Raw genomic sequence first — 21,741 nt, 5'->3', positions numbered from 1 at the left:
TAGATAACTTCAATCACCCGACAAAACTAGAGGCTCTAATTCTTTTAATTAAATTTGGTTTTGAGTAACATTAACTTTTAAGAAATCTAAATCCAAGTGTTACTATACCTCTAGAAAATACTTATGGTACTTTCAATCAGCACCGCTTGAACAACTCTACCTGCAATGGAGCCAAAAAGAACAATTTCAAACAGATGTTATACAAATGAAACACAAGCTTGGCACCCAAAAGATTGAAGCTTTCATAAAGAAGCTTGAGAGGCTAAAAAAGAGTAGATAGTGTGGTACTGCAATAAAGAAAAATAAAAAACCTTGAAATTCACTTGAATTCAAATGCAATCAGACAAACTCTAGGCAAATTGCATTCACAACAAAACAAAATTAAACCAAATGATACCCAAAATTCATTTGAGTCAAACCTAAACCATTAATTAAAAGCCTTCGAAATCAAACCAATGAGAGATACAAGGAAAGAGAGGTACAAATTTCACCAGTGCGAGACAATAGAGAGCGGTGGAGATAACGACACCTGTTGGGGTTTCTCGCTAAAGTTTGAGGGAATGGTGGCTGGGCATCGATTTGATGCTAGAGCTACTGCCAATCATAAATACAAATCTGCAGGTAAGCTTGAAGCAGCGCAGGGTCGAGCTGAAGCGCCCTATCACAATCCTTGACCACATGCTTGTGCAGCTCCAATTGGCTGTAACAGAAGGCTCTGTTGCTGCAAACACCAATATCCTCAGAGTTAGAAAATCAATCAAAGAATCGAAACTCGATTATGAAAAATTGAAGATCGGTGAGGCTCGGAATTCGAGAGAATTGACTGCGAATTGAATTGAATTGAATTCAGTGAGAGAGATAGAGAGTGAACGAACGAAACAGATGTCCTGGATTGAAGAGGACTGGTTGCGGAAGGAGTCGAGGACTTGGATTGCCTTGGACTAGTCGCGCGAGCTGCAGATCTTGGCGAGCTCGACTCGCTCAGAGATTGCTGCCATTTGCGGTGGTCGGAGCGAGTAGACTCAGACGGATCGAGCAGCGACACTCGGTTTTCTTCTCTCTCTCTCTCTCTCTCTCACAGGCTCACAGCTTATGGTTTAAAAGTGATAGATTCGGTGGAAAGAGGCCTGAGGTTAAAGGGGTCAGGCAAGGAAATTAACTAGAGTCCTTGCATTTTTAATTGAGGTCCCTACAGAGCTGACAATCCAATGCAAGGATTCTATGGGGATATGCAAGGACGTGTCATATTCCTTGCAATGTCCAAGGGTCAAACGCAAGGATATACAAACATTCTTTGCACAACCTCATCAAATGCAAGGATTTTTAAGTCCTTGTATATAAACCCGTTGCAAAAGGAGAAATTTCTTGTAGTGAAACTTCCACATATGCTTAATGCTTAGAATAAATTGTTGATAGGATAGCGTTCTCTACCTTGATTGTTTATTTTAAAGGCTTAGTAATGGTATGTTCATCTTGCCTAAGTAATCTAGGGAAGTAATAAGAACTTATGCATGCGTTCATGGTTTGTTCTTGATTGAAACCTTTTTGATGACTTAGTAATTGAAACTAGGATAATAAACTTGTCTTGAGCATGTTTTGGTAGTGGATTTCCGAATCTCTAACATCTTCATTCATATCATTGTAAATCCCGCATTGTTTATATGTTTTACTTTAATTTCTGTGTTTCAAAACCCAAAACCCCCCTTTTATAATTTACTGTTCATACATTCTTTCATTATTTTCATACATACTTATATTCATACTTTGATTATTTATGTAATTACTTGTGTACCCTCAATCCCCGGCTTGAACGATTTCTACTTATTCTATACTAACAACTACATTTTTGCAGGGTTAAGTTGAACGTTTATTTTGGACGTATCAATTCCTTACCAATACTTAAATTTTATATAATATATATATATATATATATATTTTGGGTACTTCTGCAAACTATTATTGTTTGCACACCCATATGATCATTCGATACTTTGTACTTCTGCAAACTATCAATTTGATATCCCAACTTATTTTTACTGATCACCTTTCTTTCATGTATCAATTGAGCTTTCATGTGCCGTCATGCTGTCAATAATGGTATCAATTGAGCTTTCATGTGCCGTTTCACAACTACAAGGGCATCTCTATCATTCCCTACGTTTTATAATAAAAATATAATAAAACCGTAATAAGACCACCTACGCCTTCCGGAGGACATAATAAGACCACCTACGCCTTCGGGAGGACAAGGTTGAAATTTACTTTGGTCATTGGTATAATTAATGTACTTCAAAAGTCATTGATATCGTCGTATCGACGTCCATTCTTGATATCAAGCTAGCCTAGTTACAGTGTCTTCTTTGTATGTGTAAACTTGTATTCATTCCATATACTCACCATTAATGAGTAAAGTTTGTTCATAATAATCTTTTACGGTTCAGAGAAAGACCATCTTTCTCATACTTTGTAGTACAGGATTATAACAAAATTAAGTGCCTAATGAATTTAAAAGAAAAATATACATAGGGTAAATTTCTTATAGCATAAAATTATTATTTTTATTTGTTATTTGTATTCACAGATTGCTGAATCCAATGAGAAGTTTTTTTCTTCTAAGACTTTTTGATCATTAGACCCTTTTTTTTTTTTTCTCAGTTAGAACTGATTGAACTTCTAACCTAATTCAATTGTCACCCTTTCTCAGCAGTCACTACTTGATGTGAAGACCCGAAATTCTCGGTTAAATATTTTGTAATTCGATATTTGTTCAATTATATGATATATGAATTTTGGGCATGATTCATATGTTGTTGTATGAGAAATTTGGTTTCGAATGAGTTTATTTTCGAAATAAACGTTATTTATGGGGGTCACTAAAATCGACTTTTTGTACGTACAGAATTTGGGAAAACTTCATTCACGAAAGTTGCAAAGCTCGTCGATACGAGTTCGTGCATATGTGGAACGCAAGAATCGGAGTTCGTACGAAGAAGTTATCGCGTTTGGAAAAATTTCCATTTTGGGTATATATACCCAGCTATTTTTGAAAATTTCCAAAGTTTCCATTTTTAGCAGCCGCACCGTTTTCTTCTCTCTCTCCCTCCCGAGCCCTAGCCGAAAACAGAGCGTCTCCGGCTCCGTTCTCCCTCCTCCGGCCACCAAACCACACCAAACCACCTCCCACGGCTTCGTCCCCACATTGCGCAGCTTCCAGTGGCAGCCTTGCGCCGTGGAACGGCTTGTAGCGGCGGCAGGAGGCTTGTTTCCATTTCAGGCCGTTTTGAGTGCGAAGTGAATATCTCGAGCTACCGACCACCAAAACTCGATATTCTTGGCTCATTAGACTCACCTAAACTTTATGAACAAGCACCAAGAAGGCCCGGACCTGGGGAGATCGATTTTACGTTCGTCGGAGACTTCGCCGTTTTCTGCAAATTTTTCGGCCAAATCGGATTGTTTGAGGTATTTCGATCACTTGTGTTCATTTTCTGATTTCGAGCTAATTATGAAAGTTGCTCAAAATGATTAAACGAAGTGGAAAAGCTCGACCCCGACACCATAGGCTGTGGTCGGCGGCGGATCTGTCCCTAACTCCGGCAACCTTTTCCGGCCACCTCTGGGGATCCCAAGAGCAGTTTCTGCCCATTTTTATGTTCTACATGTTCATACAATCATTTCGATTTATAGCATGTGAATTTTGGAGTTCGTATGATTTAGTTATGAATTTTACAATTTCGACCGGTTTCAATCGTTCGATTTGTGATCTGTGAAGATCGGACCGTCCGTTAGACTTGTAGTTTGTTATAATGATCGTAGGACTGTCCCGAAGACTTTGTATGGTCACGAGTGAAGATCCGACCGTTGGATCTTCATATAAGTGCGTTCTTGAATTGTATGCTAAGTTAATTATCGTATTTGGTTAGGTGATTGACAGTTTGAGTTGGTGGACGATTGGAAACCATATTTTATGCTATTGAGAAGACGCTGCAGGATTGGAGGTGAGTAAATCTCACGTGGTTCATTTACGAACCGAATTTCATTATTTACATTTAATTGCTATGTGTGAAAAATAGTTTTGAGAAAATGAGTTTTTAAATATATTAAAAAATGAATTTCACGGTTTTCTGACGTGTGAACTATAGTTGGTATTAGTGGTTATTCCTGAGTGGATGATTACGTGTATATATATATATATATATATATATATTTACTTGATTATATATGGAATGGTGTGACATTAAGGTGTGTGTGGAATTGTGATAACTTGGTTATGATATGATATTGTTTTTGATATTGCCATGATTAATTGTGATAATGATTATTGATAAATGTTGTGATATTCATGACGATCTTGTGAGTTGCATAAAAGGTAGAGAATGTAGGGTTCCGAGGACTGAATGGTCTAAGGATCGTCGGTTAATGATAACCGGATTGTATGTGCTCTGAGGACAAGGGAAAAGTCCAAAGAGCGACGGTTTAATGTTAACCGAAGTATATTGTTCTGAGGACAAGGAGGTCTAAAGTTCGAGGGTTATTAAGTTAACCTGGGAATATGTTGTTACTTGAACCTAGGCCAAGGTGACAGGTACAACGTAGTTAGAGCTCTAACGCGTTGTGGGATGGGACCAAAATGGTGATATGGTTTGGAGATTGAGGGAATGTATTCCTTGTTGTTTTCCCGTGAGTTGGTTTGACGTTTTCTTTGTGGTTGTTGAGATTGTTGGTTGTTTACTTGAGTTAAAAGAATTGTGATTTATTAAATCAATCGTTCATTTCTTATTTACTCACGAGCTTTGCAAAAAGCTTACCTGGTTTGGTGTTGTTGCAATCCTGGTACACTATTCAAAAGATGTACGGATAATCCTGCAGGTCAGGATCATCAGTGTCGAGAGCGAGCTGAGTAGGGCAGCGGGGTTGACATCAGCACGATGACGTCAACCAGGGCTACTCCTACACCTATGATGACGTCATCTTCCTCCCTCACTACATCGACTTCCCCACCGATGCCGTCCTCCTCCCCACCAAGCTCTCCCGCCGCCTCTCCCTGACGTAGTCGGATTGATAACTAGGTTTAACAGCAATAAACCTAACAAAAGGGTTATGGAGTCCACCAGAGATAAAAGAGAAAACTCTCAATTTTGATTGATAATATGATAAATGATAATTCTGCAACCGTTTAAGGTTGCTTATATATGGAAAAAGAAACCCTAGGGAAACTAACAATGAAACCCTAAAGCCCACGGATTAAAACAAAACAAATCCAAAATAAACTAGAAAACCTAAAATAAAAAGAATGTAAAACTAGCCTAAAAATATTAAATCACGAATCGGATAATTAAGACGATACATTTTGGCGTAAATCTAATAGGGCTCACTTGAAGATTTCGTCGTTCCCATTCTGGAAAGGTATCATGCGTCTCAAACGGACATTCTGGCCAAAAGTTGATCAAATCTGATTGTGAATCAAAACCTGTCTTTTTGTACGAGTAACCCGAAAAGTCCAAAACCAAATCTTCTTGAATATTCCAGCGGCTAGTAATCTCATTACACGTGAGTTACCTATTTTCCAATCACTCTTCTTGATTCTGCGCCGCTTCTTTACTTTTATAGTTTTTCAGCTAAACTGGGTCCATTCTCGTCTTACATCATTCTCCTCCACTATGAAAGAACTCGCCCTCGAGTTCCTCTTGAATAAAGGACAAGAATAGGTAGACAAAAGACCTGAGAAAAAAATATACAATTGCACCTATAGATTATTGGCCTGATCCTCTGCAAATTTTGATGGCACAATCATGAAACCAACACCATAGATGAGTCTGTCATATGAAATTTGGCTGTCATAGGCAACCTTAGTAGATTCTTCTCGAATCTTAAAGTTGCATTCTTGAATGACATCGGGTTCTGAATGGTTTATTTCAGGCTCCAAGACTTCTTCATTATTAAAAATGATGTCTACATAAGCAATTTCATCTTTAACTTCTTCTTGGTCTTCATCCATGAATTCTTATGGAGTTTCTTTCATTAGAAATTCTTCTGGCTTTTCTTCAATTAAACTATTAATCTCAACAGGCAAAGAAAACTCTTTGGACTTTAACTTATTCTCAAAAACCTTAGGAGGGTAATTCTTGATTGAAAAATCTCTAGGCAAAAATTTTTCGTTAAGAAGACCTTTCATCTTTCTCCATGTTCGAACACGCTCTTTTCCTTGCCTCTGACGAGAACTCTGCAATTGATCCCACCAATAAGCAGCATATTTTTTTAGCTTCTGAGAAACCATCTTAGCTTGCTTGTATTTTGGAATCTCTATGATCTCAAAGAATCTATCCACTTCAACCTGCCAATCCAGAAAATCTTCCATGCTCATGTGACAAGAAAAGTAAGGAATATCAGCCTTGGTTATGAGATCCTCGGAATCATAATTAATATCACATCCACCACCACGTGGAGCACTAACTCGCTGGCCTCCTTCCCCGCCTCTATTCCGATTATTGTTGTTGTTGTTGTTGTTGTTTCTCTCACCCAACAATCCATGAATTTCTCCAATCTGATTATCATGGAATTGATGGCAGCGGTAAACGCTGTTGTAAGAGCTTCAATATCTGATTTCGTAAGTTCACCCATTGCTACTAAGGCAAATAAAAGAGACAGGGAAAACCTGCTCTGATACCACCTGACGCAGTCGGATTGATAACTAGGTTTACCAACAATAAACCTAACAAAAGGGTTATGGAGTCCACCAGATATAAAAGAGAAAACTCTCAATTTTGATTGATAATATGATAAAAGATAGTTCTGCAACCGTTTAAGGTTGCTTATATATGGGAAAAGAAACCCTAGGGCAACTAACAATGAAACCCTAAAGCCCACAGATTAAAACAAAACAAATCCAAAATGAACTAGAAAACCTAAAATAAAAAGAATGTAAAACTAGCCTAAAAATATTAAATCACGAATCGGATAATTAAGATGATACATTTTGGCCTAAATATGATAGGGCTCACTAAAGTGAGTCTTGACGATTTCGTCGTTCCCATTCTGGAAAGATATCATGCATCTCAAACGGACATTCTGGCCAAAAGTTGATTAAATCTGATTGTGAATCAAAACTTGTCTTTTTATACGAGTAACCCGAAAAGTCCAAAACCAAATCTTCTTGAATATTCCAGCGGCTAGTAATCTCATTACACGTGAGTTACCTATTTTCCAATCACTCTTCTTGATTCTCCGCCGCGTCTTTACTTTTATAGTTTTTCGGCTAAACTGAATCCATTCTCGTCGTACATCACTCCCTCTCCATCCCCTGCGTCTCCTCCCCCATGGACACCGTCACCGAGTCCCACATGGCCGTCTCCATGGGCGGCATCGGCATCCTCCACTCCAACGCCGCCTCCTCCGACCAGGCCGCCATGGTCAGATCCGTCAAGGCCCGCCGCGTCCCCTTCCTCTCCACCCCCGTCTTCATGTCCCCAGGAGACCGCATCCACAATAACGACGTTTTCGACCACGGTGCCAATCCCTACGTCCTCGTCACCGAGTCCGGCGCTCCCAGCTCCAAGCTTTTGGGCTACGTGGCGAGCCGCGATTGGGAGAAGCTGGCGGACTTGGAGGTCAAGATTTACGATTACATGGTCAGCCGTAAGGACATGGTTTTGCCTGGATCTCCGATTTGGGGAAGATTGAGGAGTTCATGGCGGAGAAAGGCCGTGACGTGGTGGCGACGGTGAGGGACGACGAGGTTGTCGACGTCGTGGGGAAGGAGGACGTGGAGAGGATCAGAGGGTACCCGAAGTTGGGGGTCGGGTCGGTTGGGCCCGACGGGTCGTGAAGGGTCGGGGCAGCGATAGGGACGAGGGAGTCGGATAAGGAGAGATTGGAGGAGTTGGTGAAGGCGGGGATTGATGTGGTGGTGTTCGATAGCTCACAAGGAACTCGATTTATCAGATTGAGATGATCAAGTACATTAAGAAAATGTACTCGAATTTGGATGTGGTTGGTGGGAATGTGGTGACTGTGAGTCAGGCGCAGAATCTGATTCAAGCTGGTGTTGATGGGTTGAGGGTTGGGATGGGGTCTGGCTCCATTTGTACTACTAAAGAGGTTTGCGCCGTAGGGAGGGGACAGGTATAAAGATGTATTCTTTTTGTTCAAGTATTGGTTTTGAGGTATGTAGCGTTTGATTAGACTGTTTAGATTATTAGTGGATGAACATTGGACCGAGGACTTGTCGAATTAATGGCATTTTCGCTCATTGGTGCTTGCTTTACTCTCTTGTTATGATATTAATTCCAGCATAGAACTTAACCAAAGGTGTGAAACTCTGCGGTGTGTAATATATAGCACTATAATACCATTCTTAACTTGTGAAGAAGTGTGGATCGTGTGATAGCTATGCCTTCTTGTACTGAAGTTTTTTTTTTTTTTTTTATGTTGGCAATATGTTTCAGGCAACTGCGGTTTACAAGGTTGCCTCTGTTGCTTCACAAAGTGGCGTGCCTGTCATTGCTGATGGTGGAATTTCCAATTCTGGACACATTGTCAAGGCTTTAACCCTTGGGGCTTCTACTGTCATGATGGGGAGCTTCTTAGCTGGAAGTACTGAGGCCCCTGGGGCTTATGAGAATCAGGTAATGCCTGAGATACGACAGGTTTACTGCAAAAGCAGATATACTGCCTACACCATCTTATATATTTGTTACTTTCACCTTTCTTCCTTGCATGGGTATCATTTGAATATTTAATCTTTTATTTCAATTGTGGAATTTTAGAGGGGTACGTGAGTGAGTTTATCCTTTATTAGCTGGTATAGAAACTCTTCTCGAAGATGTATGTTTCTAGATTTGTCACATGTCGTGGTCTTTGTTCTCATGGTTTTTGGACTACTTCAGCTATGGTTATATGGAATACTGCAAAGTACCTCTGTTTTAGTGAACCCTGGGAGTTGATGCACCATCGAATTTATAATTCTACAGTGTCAGGAATGACATCACATGGTTGTACTCTCTGCGATGACTAGAATTTCAATAGTATGAGGGTTTAAAATGCAATCTTGGATCTTTCATATGTCAAAGCTGAACTTATAATGGGGTTACCGTAGGTCCTGGGATATGTTTTCTTATGTTCAGTCATTATCATGTTGAGAGCAGTTGATTTAATCTTCATTATTGTGGCACAATGTCATTGATGCTAATCAAACTTACAATCCAACATGACAATGCCATTGCGTAAAGACTCGCTTTCTACTCTCGTCTTCTTGCATTTGAACATATTAGGTTTTTCCGTCATGTTTGGTAGATGAATAGGAAAACTGACCTTTTAGTCTTATTGAGATACCTCAAGTGGAGAAAATTGCCAATCTTTTTGTCACTCCAAGACCATATTTGTATTATAGGATTCATATGGCTTTTCAATTGGTACTTATTTCAGAATCAGAATGACAGATGAACATAGACATAGATTTTTATTTCAAAATCAGAATGACATATGTACTTGTGTATACATACTTGGGCTTTCAACAAGCTCAATGCTGTGTGTTATTTCTTAGGCATTTGTTAATTAACCTTCAGCATGCTTAGCTTGTACTGCTGAAAGACGTATTTCTGTAACATTAGTAATTTCATTTTTCTATACCAGAATGGTCGCTGGATCAAAAAATACCGAGGCATGGGCTCTCTTGAAGCGATGACAAAGGGGAGTGATCAACGGTATCTGGGAGATACAGCAAAGCTAAAGATTGCACAGGGGGTGGTTGGTGCAGTTGCAGACAAAGGTTCTGTTTTAAAGTTTGTACCGTACACAATGCAAGCAGTGAAACAAGGTTTCCAAGATCTCGGCGCTTCTTCTCTGCAGTCTGCTCATGACCTCTTAACTTCAGGGGTTCTAAGGCTAGAGGTATGGCTACCCATAATGCGTATGTTGTTGTTTTGTTATTATCAAGGAATCATTTCTATCATATGCTTGAATCACAAATTATGTTATAGTTGACGATTCTGGCAATTATTAACTGTTCTTTATCTGTTCTATTTATCTGTACACTTTCAAGTGAAAATCACCAATAAAAGGGGGAAGAAACCTATTAAGGCAGAATACCATGGAGTTTCACAAGTCACATGTATGAGCACTGACGTTTTAAGTTTTAGAACAGAACTAGGTGTTAAATTTCTATCTAGTTTGGATGATTTATGCCATTAAGAGCCATCTTGTCTTTGTCACGTTTGTAGAAGTGTTTGCAATGGGTTATAGAATAGTGTCATTACATTCTAAAATGTATCTCTCTTTATGGCAATAATCCCATTGCTAGTGGCTAGTGCCAGCCGGATTACCAGTTAATAAAAATTGACATCCTTTCTTTGTTCGTTAAGTTAACATGTTATAGGTTACTTAATCAAGAACTACCAAATAATAAACAGAGATTCTGGAGTTATGGGTAGGGCCTTTTTAAGTCCAGAGTGGATTCGAGAGGGTCAGCTGGATTTGTTTAAAAAACAAAAAAGAATTCAGGTGGGCTTTTACTTCAGAGGTATCTACCTTCCATCAAGGGCCTCTGAGCTGAAAGATTAGGTGCATGGCTGGGCTGCCACAATGTTAGGTTCCAGTTGGCTTTACATTAGCAATGTAGGTGTATGTCAAAGCAATTTATCATGTCCTTTATGAAACCTGGATGATGAATCATTCCCCTTATTTAATTATTATTATTATTCTTTTCTGGGAGGAATAGTGTGCTGTATCTATATGTTACTTTTTGCACACCCTGGATGGGCAAAGGCGGTTTAGGGTGTTTACATGCTATAGAACACATGATATGATTTCCTACTACGCCACCTATTATATCAAGGAAAATTGCACTCCATGATCGCCTTATTATTGGCGCTGGAATCTGAGGTGTTATGATGGCAATCTCTGAACCCTAAGATGGAAACACAGTCAGTTGATTATAATCTATTGTGCAGGTAAGAACAGGAGCTGCTCAAGTGGAAGGTGGAGTTCATGGGTTGGTTTCTTATGAGAAGAAGTCATTTTGATGGCAATCTCTCTTGAGCCTTCGTTATTGATGCTGGCATGGTATTGATTCTGCAACCAAAAACTTGGCATGTGGAACAAGGATCAAACCTGCCAAACTGGTAGAAGTTTTGCAAGAGTCTTGTTATTGAGGTGCTCTCTGGTTTCTTGTTGGTCATGAGGGCTTCCAGCGGCTTATGTTTCTTTGACTCTGCACCAAGTGGGATGTAGAACTAGTTTGATTTTGTCAGTACTGTTTAGGGTCTAGTTTTTGCTTGGATAGAGTTGAACTACTCTTTATTAGAAATTATGAGTTATGTTCGTTACTAATGTATGATTAGTGTCAATAAACATGCGATTCAATAAATTGTGGTTCCAGCGTTCACCACATGGTTCTTTTCTAGATGGAATTGCAACCTATGGATTGATGTATTTGATGACACCCAATATAAATCCATTATTCTCATTGGATCATATCCATATATTTACTTCTAACTCTGTTTCGGTGCATGGATGTGATCAAATTGGCAGGCACTTTCCTTTTCTTTGAAGGTTGAAGATGATCCCATTTTTGACCTAGGTAAATGGTCTTTTGGGAGACAAAATAATTGACTAGAGCGTTATGAGTTTTCTTGATATATCTATGCATCTAGCTAGTTTGAGTCTATCTGCTACCTGATTCCAGACAATGACTTCAATATTTGACCAATTCACTTTGACATTGGAGTCTTGAAGATGACCAATCTTCTAACAATTGTTGAATCAAAGTGAGGACCCTTTCCACATAAAATGATTTAGTTTTCATTAGTTTAATTTCATAGTAAACCTTGAGTTTGGAGTGGGCAAGGGCTACATCAAGATGAGATCACACATGAAAGTTTCAACAGAGAATTAAATGTTCTAAAGACCTTGACTTTGGCATTCAGATTCAGCTTAATTTATGTTGTGTTCTTACTTCCCAGGCATTATAAATAAGCTGCAGATGTGGGAGATTAAGGAGAAACTAATAACTACTGAAAAAAATGGTTCATAAGGCCTGTACTATTTACGTGATTCCCTTGATCCTGTTGCTATTCTTCTTCTCATCCAACGTCGTTTCTGCTGGAATTTCTTACATTCCAAAAACCAGTTAGTCTCTCTCTCCCTCTCTCCCTTCCTTCCTTTCTCTATATGTTGAGATGATATTATCTGTTTAATGTTATCATGTATCTATTTGTTAATATTGCAGAAGAGAAAAGGAATCACCATGTGAATATGGATATTATTAAAGGAAGGAAAATAGGCGTACCAGTACCTTCTACACCTGGAGATAGCCATGGTAATTGTGAAACTAGCTTCGGTTCTAGAATATTGATCATCTATTTACCTAGCTACTTCAAGTTTTACAAGTTTGTTAACGCATATGCTCACTTTTGATTTACTTTTACTCAGGTAACGTAGGTTGATGATGATGTATCTGACTTCTTGGAGTTGGTACAAGGCACACTTGCTAGCTGGCCAGGCATCCCATAAATCTTAATGCATGATCAGTTTATATTTTTGTTTGCGAGATTTTGTAGGTTGGAATGTAGTTTAATTGTAAATAATATCCATGTTGAGATTTCAGCATGATGATAAGGGAATAGGTTGATTTGTATTATGATAAGCAGCAATGTTAATTTCGTGAGCAGACGATCAATAAATTAAGGACTTCTCAAGGTAGGGGAGAGCTTTTTATACATGATCTTGGCATTAACTATATGGTTTTCGATGGCGCCCAAATTAGATGTTAGAATGATACTTCCATAAGGCATATGAATCATCATGATGGGTGTGGCCATGTCTCTGAAGCTTGCTCAAATCATTCAATTAGTAAATGAGAATGGATGTAGAGGCTGGCCAAATTAATGAGGCTTCGCAACTCAATTGATTAATGCACGTATTCCATTATGCAAGCAAGCTAGGCCCCTAGGCTAATTAAGAAAGACTAAATGGTTAATTGGTTATAGACCGAAGACTATTTGTTAGGATTCAAATTTGCTCACCACCAATACTTTGGTGGTGATAACATCACTCAATATGAAACTATCATGTGTTATAAAACACAATTATAGTTAATCATGATGTTTTATTAAAAAATTATATTTTAAGTATTCAATTGATTTTATATGACATGCCAAGTTTTAATAGGGTGGTGATATCACCACAAAATAAAAGTGGTGAGCAAATTTGAATAGCAAATTTGAATCCTATTTGTTATGGCTTACTCTACATGCTATAAGTAGTGAACCGCTCACTTATATCTGTTGTCCTTGGTATCAATTTTTGGATGAAATTTTTTTTCTTTTTTTTGCTACTTGTCCATGAATGTGAGTACTTGGGATAACACGTTTTTCATCGAGTTTTGGGTTAATCGATCATTGCCTGATACGAACCCAAATCAGATGAGCCTCTAGACGTGAACAATAAGCAATCCGGTTGGGTTAGCATCAAGCATGTGTAACTCAATGTTGACAAAGTAAATTAACAACTCAATTTAAGCAGGTCAACCCAAACCTTTAGGGTATGTGCTGACTTTTTTGCACTACTAGAATTTAGAACAAGTCAGATTAGGGTTAAATAGGATTATATATATAGCATGAAATTACATAATGACCCTCTAAGACGAATAGCCAGCCTCCTCTAACCATGATTGCCTGACCGTCGACGTTCAAATATTCAAAATGACTCATTAAATAAGAAAGAAAAAATTGTATGCTTGAGGGACATTTTTCAAAGGGTTTTTGTTCATTTACCCTATTTTTAGAGATTTTTTTCCCACTTACCCCATTAAGTTTTTTAAATTATCTCTTACCCAAAACACTCTAAGGAGGTCTTCCCTAATACCCAATTAAGATTTTTTTTAAAATTTTTTTTTTTAATACCATTTTACCCTCACCCCTTTGAAACTTAGAGAAAGAAAGAGAAACCATAGAAGACTTCGCTGGAGCTCGGTCACCTGCCGCTAGAATCCGGCCAATTTTCGCCGGATTGGGGTCACCGGTCGCCGGCCGCCACCCACCCGAATTTGCTGAAAATCTCACCGGAAAAGTTTTTTTGCCCCCAATAGACATTTATTGCCCCCTAATAGAAGGGCAATAGCCTCTATTGCCCCAATAGTCTATTGCTCCCTAATAGACGTCTGTTGCTCCCTAATAGACGTCTATTGCCCCCCAATAGACGACTATTAATAGACGTCTATCAGTCATGTATTGCCCTCCAATAGACGACTATCATTCATGTATTGCCCCCCAATAGAACTTTCGGTTGCCGGAATGGGAACTAATCTTCCTAAATTAGACAAATAAAACTTTGATTAAAGAAAAAAACTAAGAGATTAAATCAATTTAAAAAGTCTATTGCCCTCCAATAGACCTCTTTGGGGGGGGGGGGGGGGGGGCAAGAAACAACTTTTATAATTCAGTAATTTTAGCAGCACATCTGCATTATCTATTCACTATATATTGATTAACTCAGTACAAAGCTCAATTAAAAAATTTTAGGAAAACAAAAAGTGCAAAAATAGTATCACAAAATAAGAAAAAGAAAAAAAAGTAGAAAGTAACACAAACAAACGCCAGTATGACTACCCGGGCATGGGTTTACAATGATATATAAACAATAAGTTCACGGCATTGTATGCTGCCAAGTAACTTCCTTGTAACAGGAACAGAGAGTAAGAAATTTGCAGTACATCAAAAGTTCAAAATCACCATGAACATGACTGTGTTTAAGTTTCTCAATAGGATGCGTATATCTGATTTTTTTTTTCAACAATAATAATAATAATGAAAAAAAAATATCAATGTCTCACAGGCATTTCATCAAACATCTGGTGAGCATCAATTTCAGTTTGTGATATGTATCCATATATTGTGAAGCACCGAGTAACTGATGCTTGGAAGTCACAAAAAGCAAATAGAATGGAAGAAAAACGAAAACCCACAATGCGAAGGTGAACTTATGAAGATGTAAAAACTATGAGTACGTAGAAAGTAGAGGATCCTTATGCATATCCAGTGAGGGATGGGCCTGTTATGCTTCATCTTCTTCCCTAGCTTCTTCTTGATGATGAAGGTCTTGTGTGACGGCTACAAAAATCAAACGATCCAATTTCCTGCATCGATGCACGCGGCGACTTGGAGTAGCGGCTTGCCGTATTTGACGCAGATCTGGGCATTGATGCACTCGCCAATTTCAGGTGGAAATCATCGGAGCCTCCGGCAAGTACCCCTGCTCCGACGGCCTTGACCGGGACGGAGGGGGGAGAGAGAGAGAGAGAGAGAGAGAGAGAGAGAGAGAGAGAGAGAGAGAGAGAGAGATCTGAAATCAGAGAGGGATGACCGGATGAGAGAGAGCGAGATCTGAAAGAGGAGAGAGATCGAGGGAATAAACAATTTGGTTAAGGGTAAAATTGTTATTTTACTTAAAATAGGGTAAGTGGAAATAAAAATTTGGGATAAGTGGGACAATTTTGGCTGATTTTGGTACTTTGGGTCAATGATAATTATAAATTGTTATAATTTTAGCTATTAAATTCAATATATGTAGTTGAGATGCATTTTTCCTCATAGTCACGTAAAATTGTCTCTGAGATGAGTAAAACTGTTAAGAAACATAACCAGGTCTACATGCTACATGAGTCCCTCCCACAAATTATCAAGTGTCATTGACTGACCAAATCATACCTGGACTTTTGAGATGCCGGACTTCATAACAAATTTTCTGCGCGTATCGTCATATATCTTTCACAAAGACCTTGACTGTTTGAATTTGGCTATCAATAATAAGACTTTGCCAAGAAAACCTTAATAGTATGAAAAATCATGAAACATTAAGGGCTAGCTATGTCTATTCCCTTTATCTATAAACACTTACGAAAAGTACGTCCGTAGCTACAGATAGAGAAAAGGAGCTAGCAGGAAGATTTGTATTTGATAAGAGAACCCTGCGTTGTTTTCATGATTCCCTTCATCTTATTGCTATTCTTCTCGTCCAACATAGTCCATGCTGAAGTTTTCGATATTCAGAAATCAGTTGGTCTCTCACTGCTAATTACTCTTTGTTGTCTCAACAGATTTCAATATTGAGGAAATGGAATTATAGAATGGAGAGAAAATAGGCAATCCTTAATTTCCTCCCTGACCTCTTGTTATAACTTATAGATCTTAATTAATTTCATTTTTGTAATTGCAGAGGAAATGGAATTATAGAATGGAGAGAAAATAGGCAATCCTTAATTTCCTCCCTGACCTCTTGTTATAACTTATAGATCTTAATTAATTTCATTTTTGTAATTGCAGAAGAGCAGGCAAAGTTGCAGGTGGAGATGAAGATTATTAGGGTGAAGAGAATAAGCGTACCGGTACCTTCTACACCTAAAGCGGGTCAAGGCCGGCACCATTAATTGCCGTGCAATAAATTTGCAGCTCCAGAATGTTAGTTCATGTAACATTGATTATATTCTTTTTGTAAATGCAACCACTGCATTTTTCAATAACTCAAATCGACAAAGGAAAAGCAAACAAAAATGAGGATTATATGCATTCTGCTTTAAAGGTCAAGCACGTTTGATCCATGTGCAAGTACGTACCCTAGATTTATTTCTTGAATTCTGTTGGGGAAACTTTGTCGATCTTATATATTTCATGGCTTCATAACCTTTTTTTTTTTTGAGTAATAGGTCAGTCCTTTCATTAAATTCAGCAAGCAGTACAAAAATGAAACACCCCTATGGGGTCGACAGAAAGAATCGTTCCTTAGAACCTCATGAAAACCATATCCTAGAAGAATAACATCCCAAGAAATCCCTAGTACACTTCATAACCTTTAATCTCAGGAAAATTCTAGCATATGTTGACGTATGCCATACATCAAGTTTTTAAAATATTTTAGACCGTTAGATTTAATTAAAAGTTGAATATATCTAATGGTCAGAAATATTCAATAGTGGTGACCTACTTACCAGGTAGCCTTTATAAACTTTTTTTTTTCTTTTTCAAAATTCTGAATTACATATCTACAATGAAATTAAAAAAAAAAACCCTAAATTGAAAAAGAGGAGAAGACGAGGAAAAGAGGAAGAACGACAATTTGTTCATGTACAAAGCGAGAAAGAACGACCACTACAAGTGGATGTTTCAATCAATACTTAGGTAAGTAGAATCCTTTTCTGTTTGTTCGTCTTCTCCTTTTATGTTGTTTGATGCCAAACGAATTCTACCTTCTATGTAAGGTTTCTGGTTTTCTTTGTACTGTTCTCTCTCTCTCTCTCTCTTTTTTTTTTTTACAACAAACTACAATCCGCATAGAGGTGGATTGGAACATTGGATACACAGGATTGTTTTCTACTCGGATCCAAGGCAGTATATCTTCCTAGCCTGATAACTTTGTTTTACAATTGACTCTCTAGCGAGATTTGGATATCAACACATACCTACATCCTTTGATTTGAATACACTTCTTGTCGGCTTTAAACGGTATGTCTTTCTTTTGCCCACTTCTTGTAGGCTTATTTGTTTTATGCTTCTTGATTTGTGTTGTTGTGAACCTAAGGTATCTGACTACATCATGTAATATATATGTACCTGCACACAACATTCAATATATACATGTACCTGGTTTCTCATCCCAGTACATGTCATAATATATGTGGCCAAGAGTATGCTCAGCTACACAACACCATATACCAACGTATCGCTTCACGCGATTCCTGAATCTCTCTTCCCTTATCTGAGAATAGATTAATTTTGCACAGCATCAACAAATAGCAACTAAACAGGTTTACAGGTTTAACCTGTATGAAACCAAAGGTCAAAGAAATAAAGACTTACCTTGTCAGCAAAACCAAGGAACGCATCTTGCATTGATGAAAACTGAATTACATTGACATCTTTGAACGAGGAAAATACTGTCTTTAACTGTACATACAAGAGAAATTCAGAATCATTACAAGTTTCGTGGGCTGAAGGAAAATCATAACTCAAATACGACATTGCATGGTTAAAGAAAATATAAAGGATCCAGAATAATTATTTCAAAATCTCAAATAGGTCCGACCACATATACTACACTATGATATCATAGTAATTTTTTACTTCAAAGGCCAGCATACTCTCTGACCAGTTCATGAGCTATAGTTTGTTAGGCTATCTATCAATTAAAGACTTAATGTCGTATAATAGACTAATGTATCTGATGTAAACCTCTAGCTAGTTATTGTCTTGATGTACTCATGAACATATATATATATATATATATATAACAGAACTATAATGCTCCTATTTATACCTACATTAAATCTACAAACAGAAGATAACGTACAGAAATCTAACAATAAAGACATTCTCTAATTAGTAATTTTCTGATAGACGAAAAACTCTATGTAATTGCTCGTAAGTGTTGAATGGCTGTGTTTATATGTTTGGTAAATCTGTGCTATTGTTTGGTTGGAAGTTGTTTCATTGGTATATAATTTCTCTAATATGTAGGTGATCTGTTGAAACAAGCATCGTTAATGACATGAGTATTTTTTTTTTTCTAATAACACATTATGATCACTTTTAGGACTCCTCCATTGTGAATCTTAACTGATTGATGTCTTGTTATAGTTTGATCACCAATCATGATACCAAACAGAAGAATTAAGTTGATATGTTAATAGTGCATCAAGTCCTCTGAACTGCATTATTTTACTTGGTTTTCTCAATCAAAAGTATAAATAACATGAAGATGAAAGCATAGACTTTTGTGTGGTGTGCTTATATTTATATGTAGTATTTGATATCTGTAATATGTTATTGAAAGTGGAGAACCTTATTTGGCATCAAGAGCATAATCGTTTAGATAGGTTATAGTATTTTACTCTTGGAGAATGGTTTGGGCTAGAAAATTAGACCAAACATAATGTCAGTTGATTATGGTTTGTTAATACTTGGGTAATATTTTCATTGTTGCAGGCATGGATGGATCGTATGAACCTTCAATATTTGATATTGGTTTGGTGTCCCAAAGTTCGATAAATGGAAGTGACTGTAATGAAATGCAATATAAGGGAGTTCGGTATGATAAGTTGTCTACAGAAGATCTTAAAGGGCAGGAGTTTAAGACTGTGGAGGAAGCTGAGTCATTTTACAATGCTTATGCAAAGGCCATGGGTTTTGATGTTAGAAGCGACTACAAGAGATTAAGTATACGCATAACAGGGAGAGTCACTTCATTGCGGTTGGTTTGTTCTGCTCAAGGGAAAAGAAGAGAAGAGTACATGAGTAACAAGAAAAGAGTTCGCAAGCCAAAGAAAGAAACAAGATTCAATTGTCCATGCTTGTTCAAAGTAAGGTACCGTTCGAATATTAATGCCTATATTGTTGAAGATTTCATAACGATCCACTCACATCAGCTTGCACAAGCACATGAGTCGCATCTTCTTCAATCACATAGATCAGTTGAAGATCATCATTTAGCACTGGCCACATCTATGCAGAGAGTGTCTATTAAGCCTTGTCATACATATGAATACATTGTTGATAGATCAGGAGGTTTTAAGAATGTCGGGTTTATTATGAAGGACTTGTACAACAAGTTAGATTCAAGACGTCGAGAAATTTTACTTGAGGGTGATGCAGAAGCTGCACTTGCATATATGAGAGGCAAAGTTGCCACAGACTCGCATTTCTACTGCAAGTTTAGCATAGATGAAGATAACAGGTTGGCGAATATGTTTTGGAGAGACTCTAATTCTCTGGTGGATTATACTTGTTTTGGAGATGTCCTGGTGTTTGATAGTACCTACAAAACCAATCCTTATGAGAAGCCGTTAGTGTTGTTTGTTGGTTCAAACAATCATTTATCGACCACAGTTTTTGGTTTTGCATTACTCATGGATGAAACGATTGAGACTTACACAGTTACACATGGGTTTTGGAGACCTTTATATCGTCTATGAATAATAAAAGGCCTATTGCTGTTTTGACTGATGGGGATAAAGCAATGCGAAGGGCTATTGAAGTCGTACTCCCTGGTTGTCATCATCATCTGTGTACGTGGCACATAGCAAAGAACGCCCGGAGGCACCTGCGTAAGAATAGTGTCTTTTCTGAATTTAGACGTTGTATGTGTCTTTTCTGAACAAAGAAAAGTACATATCTGGATGTGTGTTGTTCTTCCAACTATATTATTATAATGTCATCGGATATGGAAGGGCACTTGTTGATTGTGAGACGCCTTCAATTGCAGCTTGGGGAGAGGAGCAATCAGCAAAATTAATTAAATGGATATTGCGTAAAGGGGGTCATGAAAGTCCAAACATTCTGGTTTCCAAAGTTTATAATTCAAGTGAACAGAAACATGAGGCAGAAAATGTTGTTGCCCTTCGAGCTGATGTTGAATCCGTGAAGAGTACCATTATGCGTGTGGAGGAAAAGATTGATGAATTGGGAGGTCTTCTTAGAGGGATATAAGAAGGATTGTTCAAAGTAGTGAGACAAGATGGTGATCAGGATGTCAATATAAAAAGGGACGAGGCTAATCATGAAAGAAAGACTGTAGATCTGTCAGCAAATGATACTATTAGGCAAAACCATCAAGAAAGTGATGATTTCAAAACTCAGAGTTCAAAAGAAGTTGAGGTTAATGACGAATCATCATGCCAAATACAAAGTGACGACAACTCTGAGGCAGCACATCCTAAGGTATGTTTTGCATCAACTTCTTACTTGAATTTTATCTAAAAAAAAATAAAAATCTTGGTAATTATTTCTAAAACCGTTACTAACAAGTGTACATATTATGATGCAAAAAACAACTTTAATTTTTTTTTCTTTACAGATTAAGGAAGAATTTGTCATAGGCAAAACAATCAGGACGGACACTAAATCAACTAAATTCAGTCCGATCAATACGCGGCTCACCGCTGAAAGGAAGCCAAGTCAAGCAATATCAGATCCATTTGTGAAGCTTGGGTTCAAATTAGATGATGAGCAAATGGACGAATATTTGCATGGGAGAACCCTAAATTTGAAGAGAATTGGTGAATTCAACGGTCCTTTCGATTTTGACGATGATGATTGTGATTTGCTGAGTTTTATATATGAAAAATTATATATGAAAAATATAAAAAGGAGTAAGCCTTCATACTTTTCATACATTGTTCAACAAGAATCTGATACATACATGTACAAAATTAAAACATAAATTTGTTCTGCAGCTTTATGGTTTTCCAAACAGACGATAGCTTCCTAAACCGTGCTGATATGAGATGCTTAGAGCCCGGTCAATATGTCAGCAACAAGGTATGAATTTCAAGTACAGTACAATTTTTGTTTCAGTCATCATGTTTACATCTTTTTCGTAACTATAACTGTACCATATTTTTTCCTGGATACCAGTTGGTAAGCGCTGTAATTGGAATTCTTCGGAAACATGGAGATCCTTCTCAATGGTTTTTTAGTGCATATTTTTCGGTAAGGTTGTATATACTTGGATTGTCTGTGCAAAATTTGACTGTAGGAGACTAAGTTCAGTATTTTAATGTAGGCCAAAGCACTTTCTAAAAAAGAAGGTCAAGATTTGTCAAAATTTGCGGTAATAATTGATCCCAAGACACTGTATGGGCCGAAGGCATGTAGACTGGGTGCTCCTTGTCTTTTTGTTTCATGCATAATGCATTCCAGCTTAGTTTGCCTAATGTAGATGGAAAGATGGGGAACTTTATCAATGTGATAATAACAT

The 21,741-nt window shown here is 37.7% G+C and overlaps 1 protein-coding gene, 1 long non-coding RNA gene and 1 pseudogene across 2 annotated transcripts; all 3 read left to right on the top strand.

Moving 5' to 3' along the window:
* The first annotated feature begins 455 nt into the window (after nt 1-455).
* LOC112203311 lies at nt 456-11,396 on the top strand (annotated as a pseudogene).
* A 598-nt stretch (nt 11,397-11,994) lies between these two features.
* Nucleotides 11,995-12,715, top strand: LOC112201851. The gene is made up of 3 exons (XR_002936933.2): nt 11,995-12,123; nt 12,224-12,313; nt 12,427-12,715. It is a non-coding gene; the product is annotated as an uncharacterized LOC112201851 (long non-coding RNA).
* Nucleotides 12,716-17,389: 4,674 nt separating this feature from the next.
* LOC112203310 (protein FAR1-RELATED SEQUENCE 5-like) lies at nt 17,390-21,293 on the top strand. The gene is made up of 4 exons (XM_024344298.2): nt 17,390-17,492; nt 18,972-20,702; nt 20,839-21,133; nt 21,218-21,293. The coding sequence occupies exon 2, from the start codon at nt 18,974-18,976 to the stop codon at nt 19,955-19,957; it is 984 nt and encodes a 327-aa protein (XP_024200066.1). The 5' UTR covers nt 17,390-17,492; nt 18,972-18,973; the 3' UTR covers nt 19,958-20,702; nt 20,839-21,133; nt 21,218-21,293.
* The last annotated feature ends 448 nt before the right edge of the window (nt 21,294-21,741 follow it).

The sequence above is a fragment of the Rosa chinensis genome, chromosome 5, assembly GCF_002994745.2.
Source record: "Rosa chinensis cultivar Old Blush chromosome 5, RchiOBHm-V2, whole genome shotgun sequence".
NCBI lineage: Eukaryota > Viridiplantae > Streptophyta > Magnoliopsida > Rosales > Rosaceae > Rosa > Rosa chinensis.
Note: the sequence above shows the minus strand (reverse complement) of the source record. Positions and strands in the feature narration are given on the sequence as shown.

What these genes read in the sequence shown, in the direction of transcription:
- LOC112203310 (XM_024344298.2), top strand. Translation starts at nt 18,974, where the DNA reads ATGGATGGATCGTATGAACCTTCAATATTTGATATTGGTTTGGTGTCC.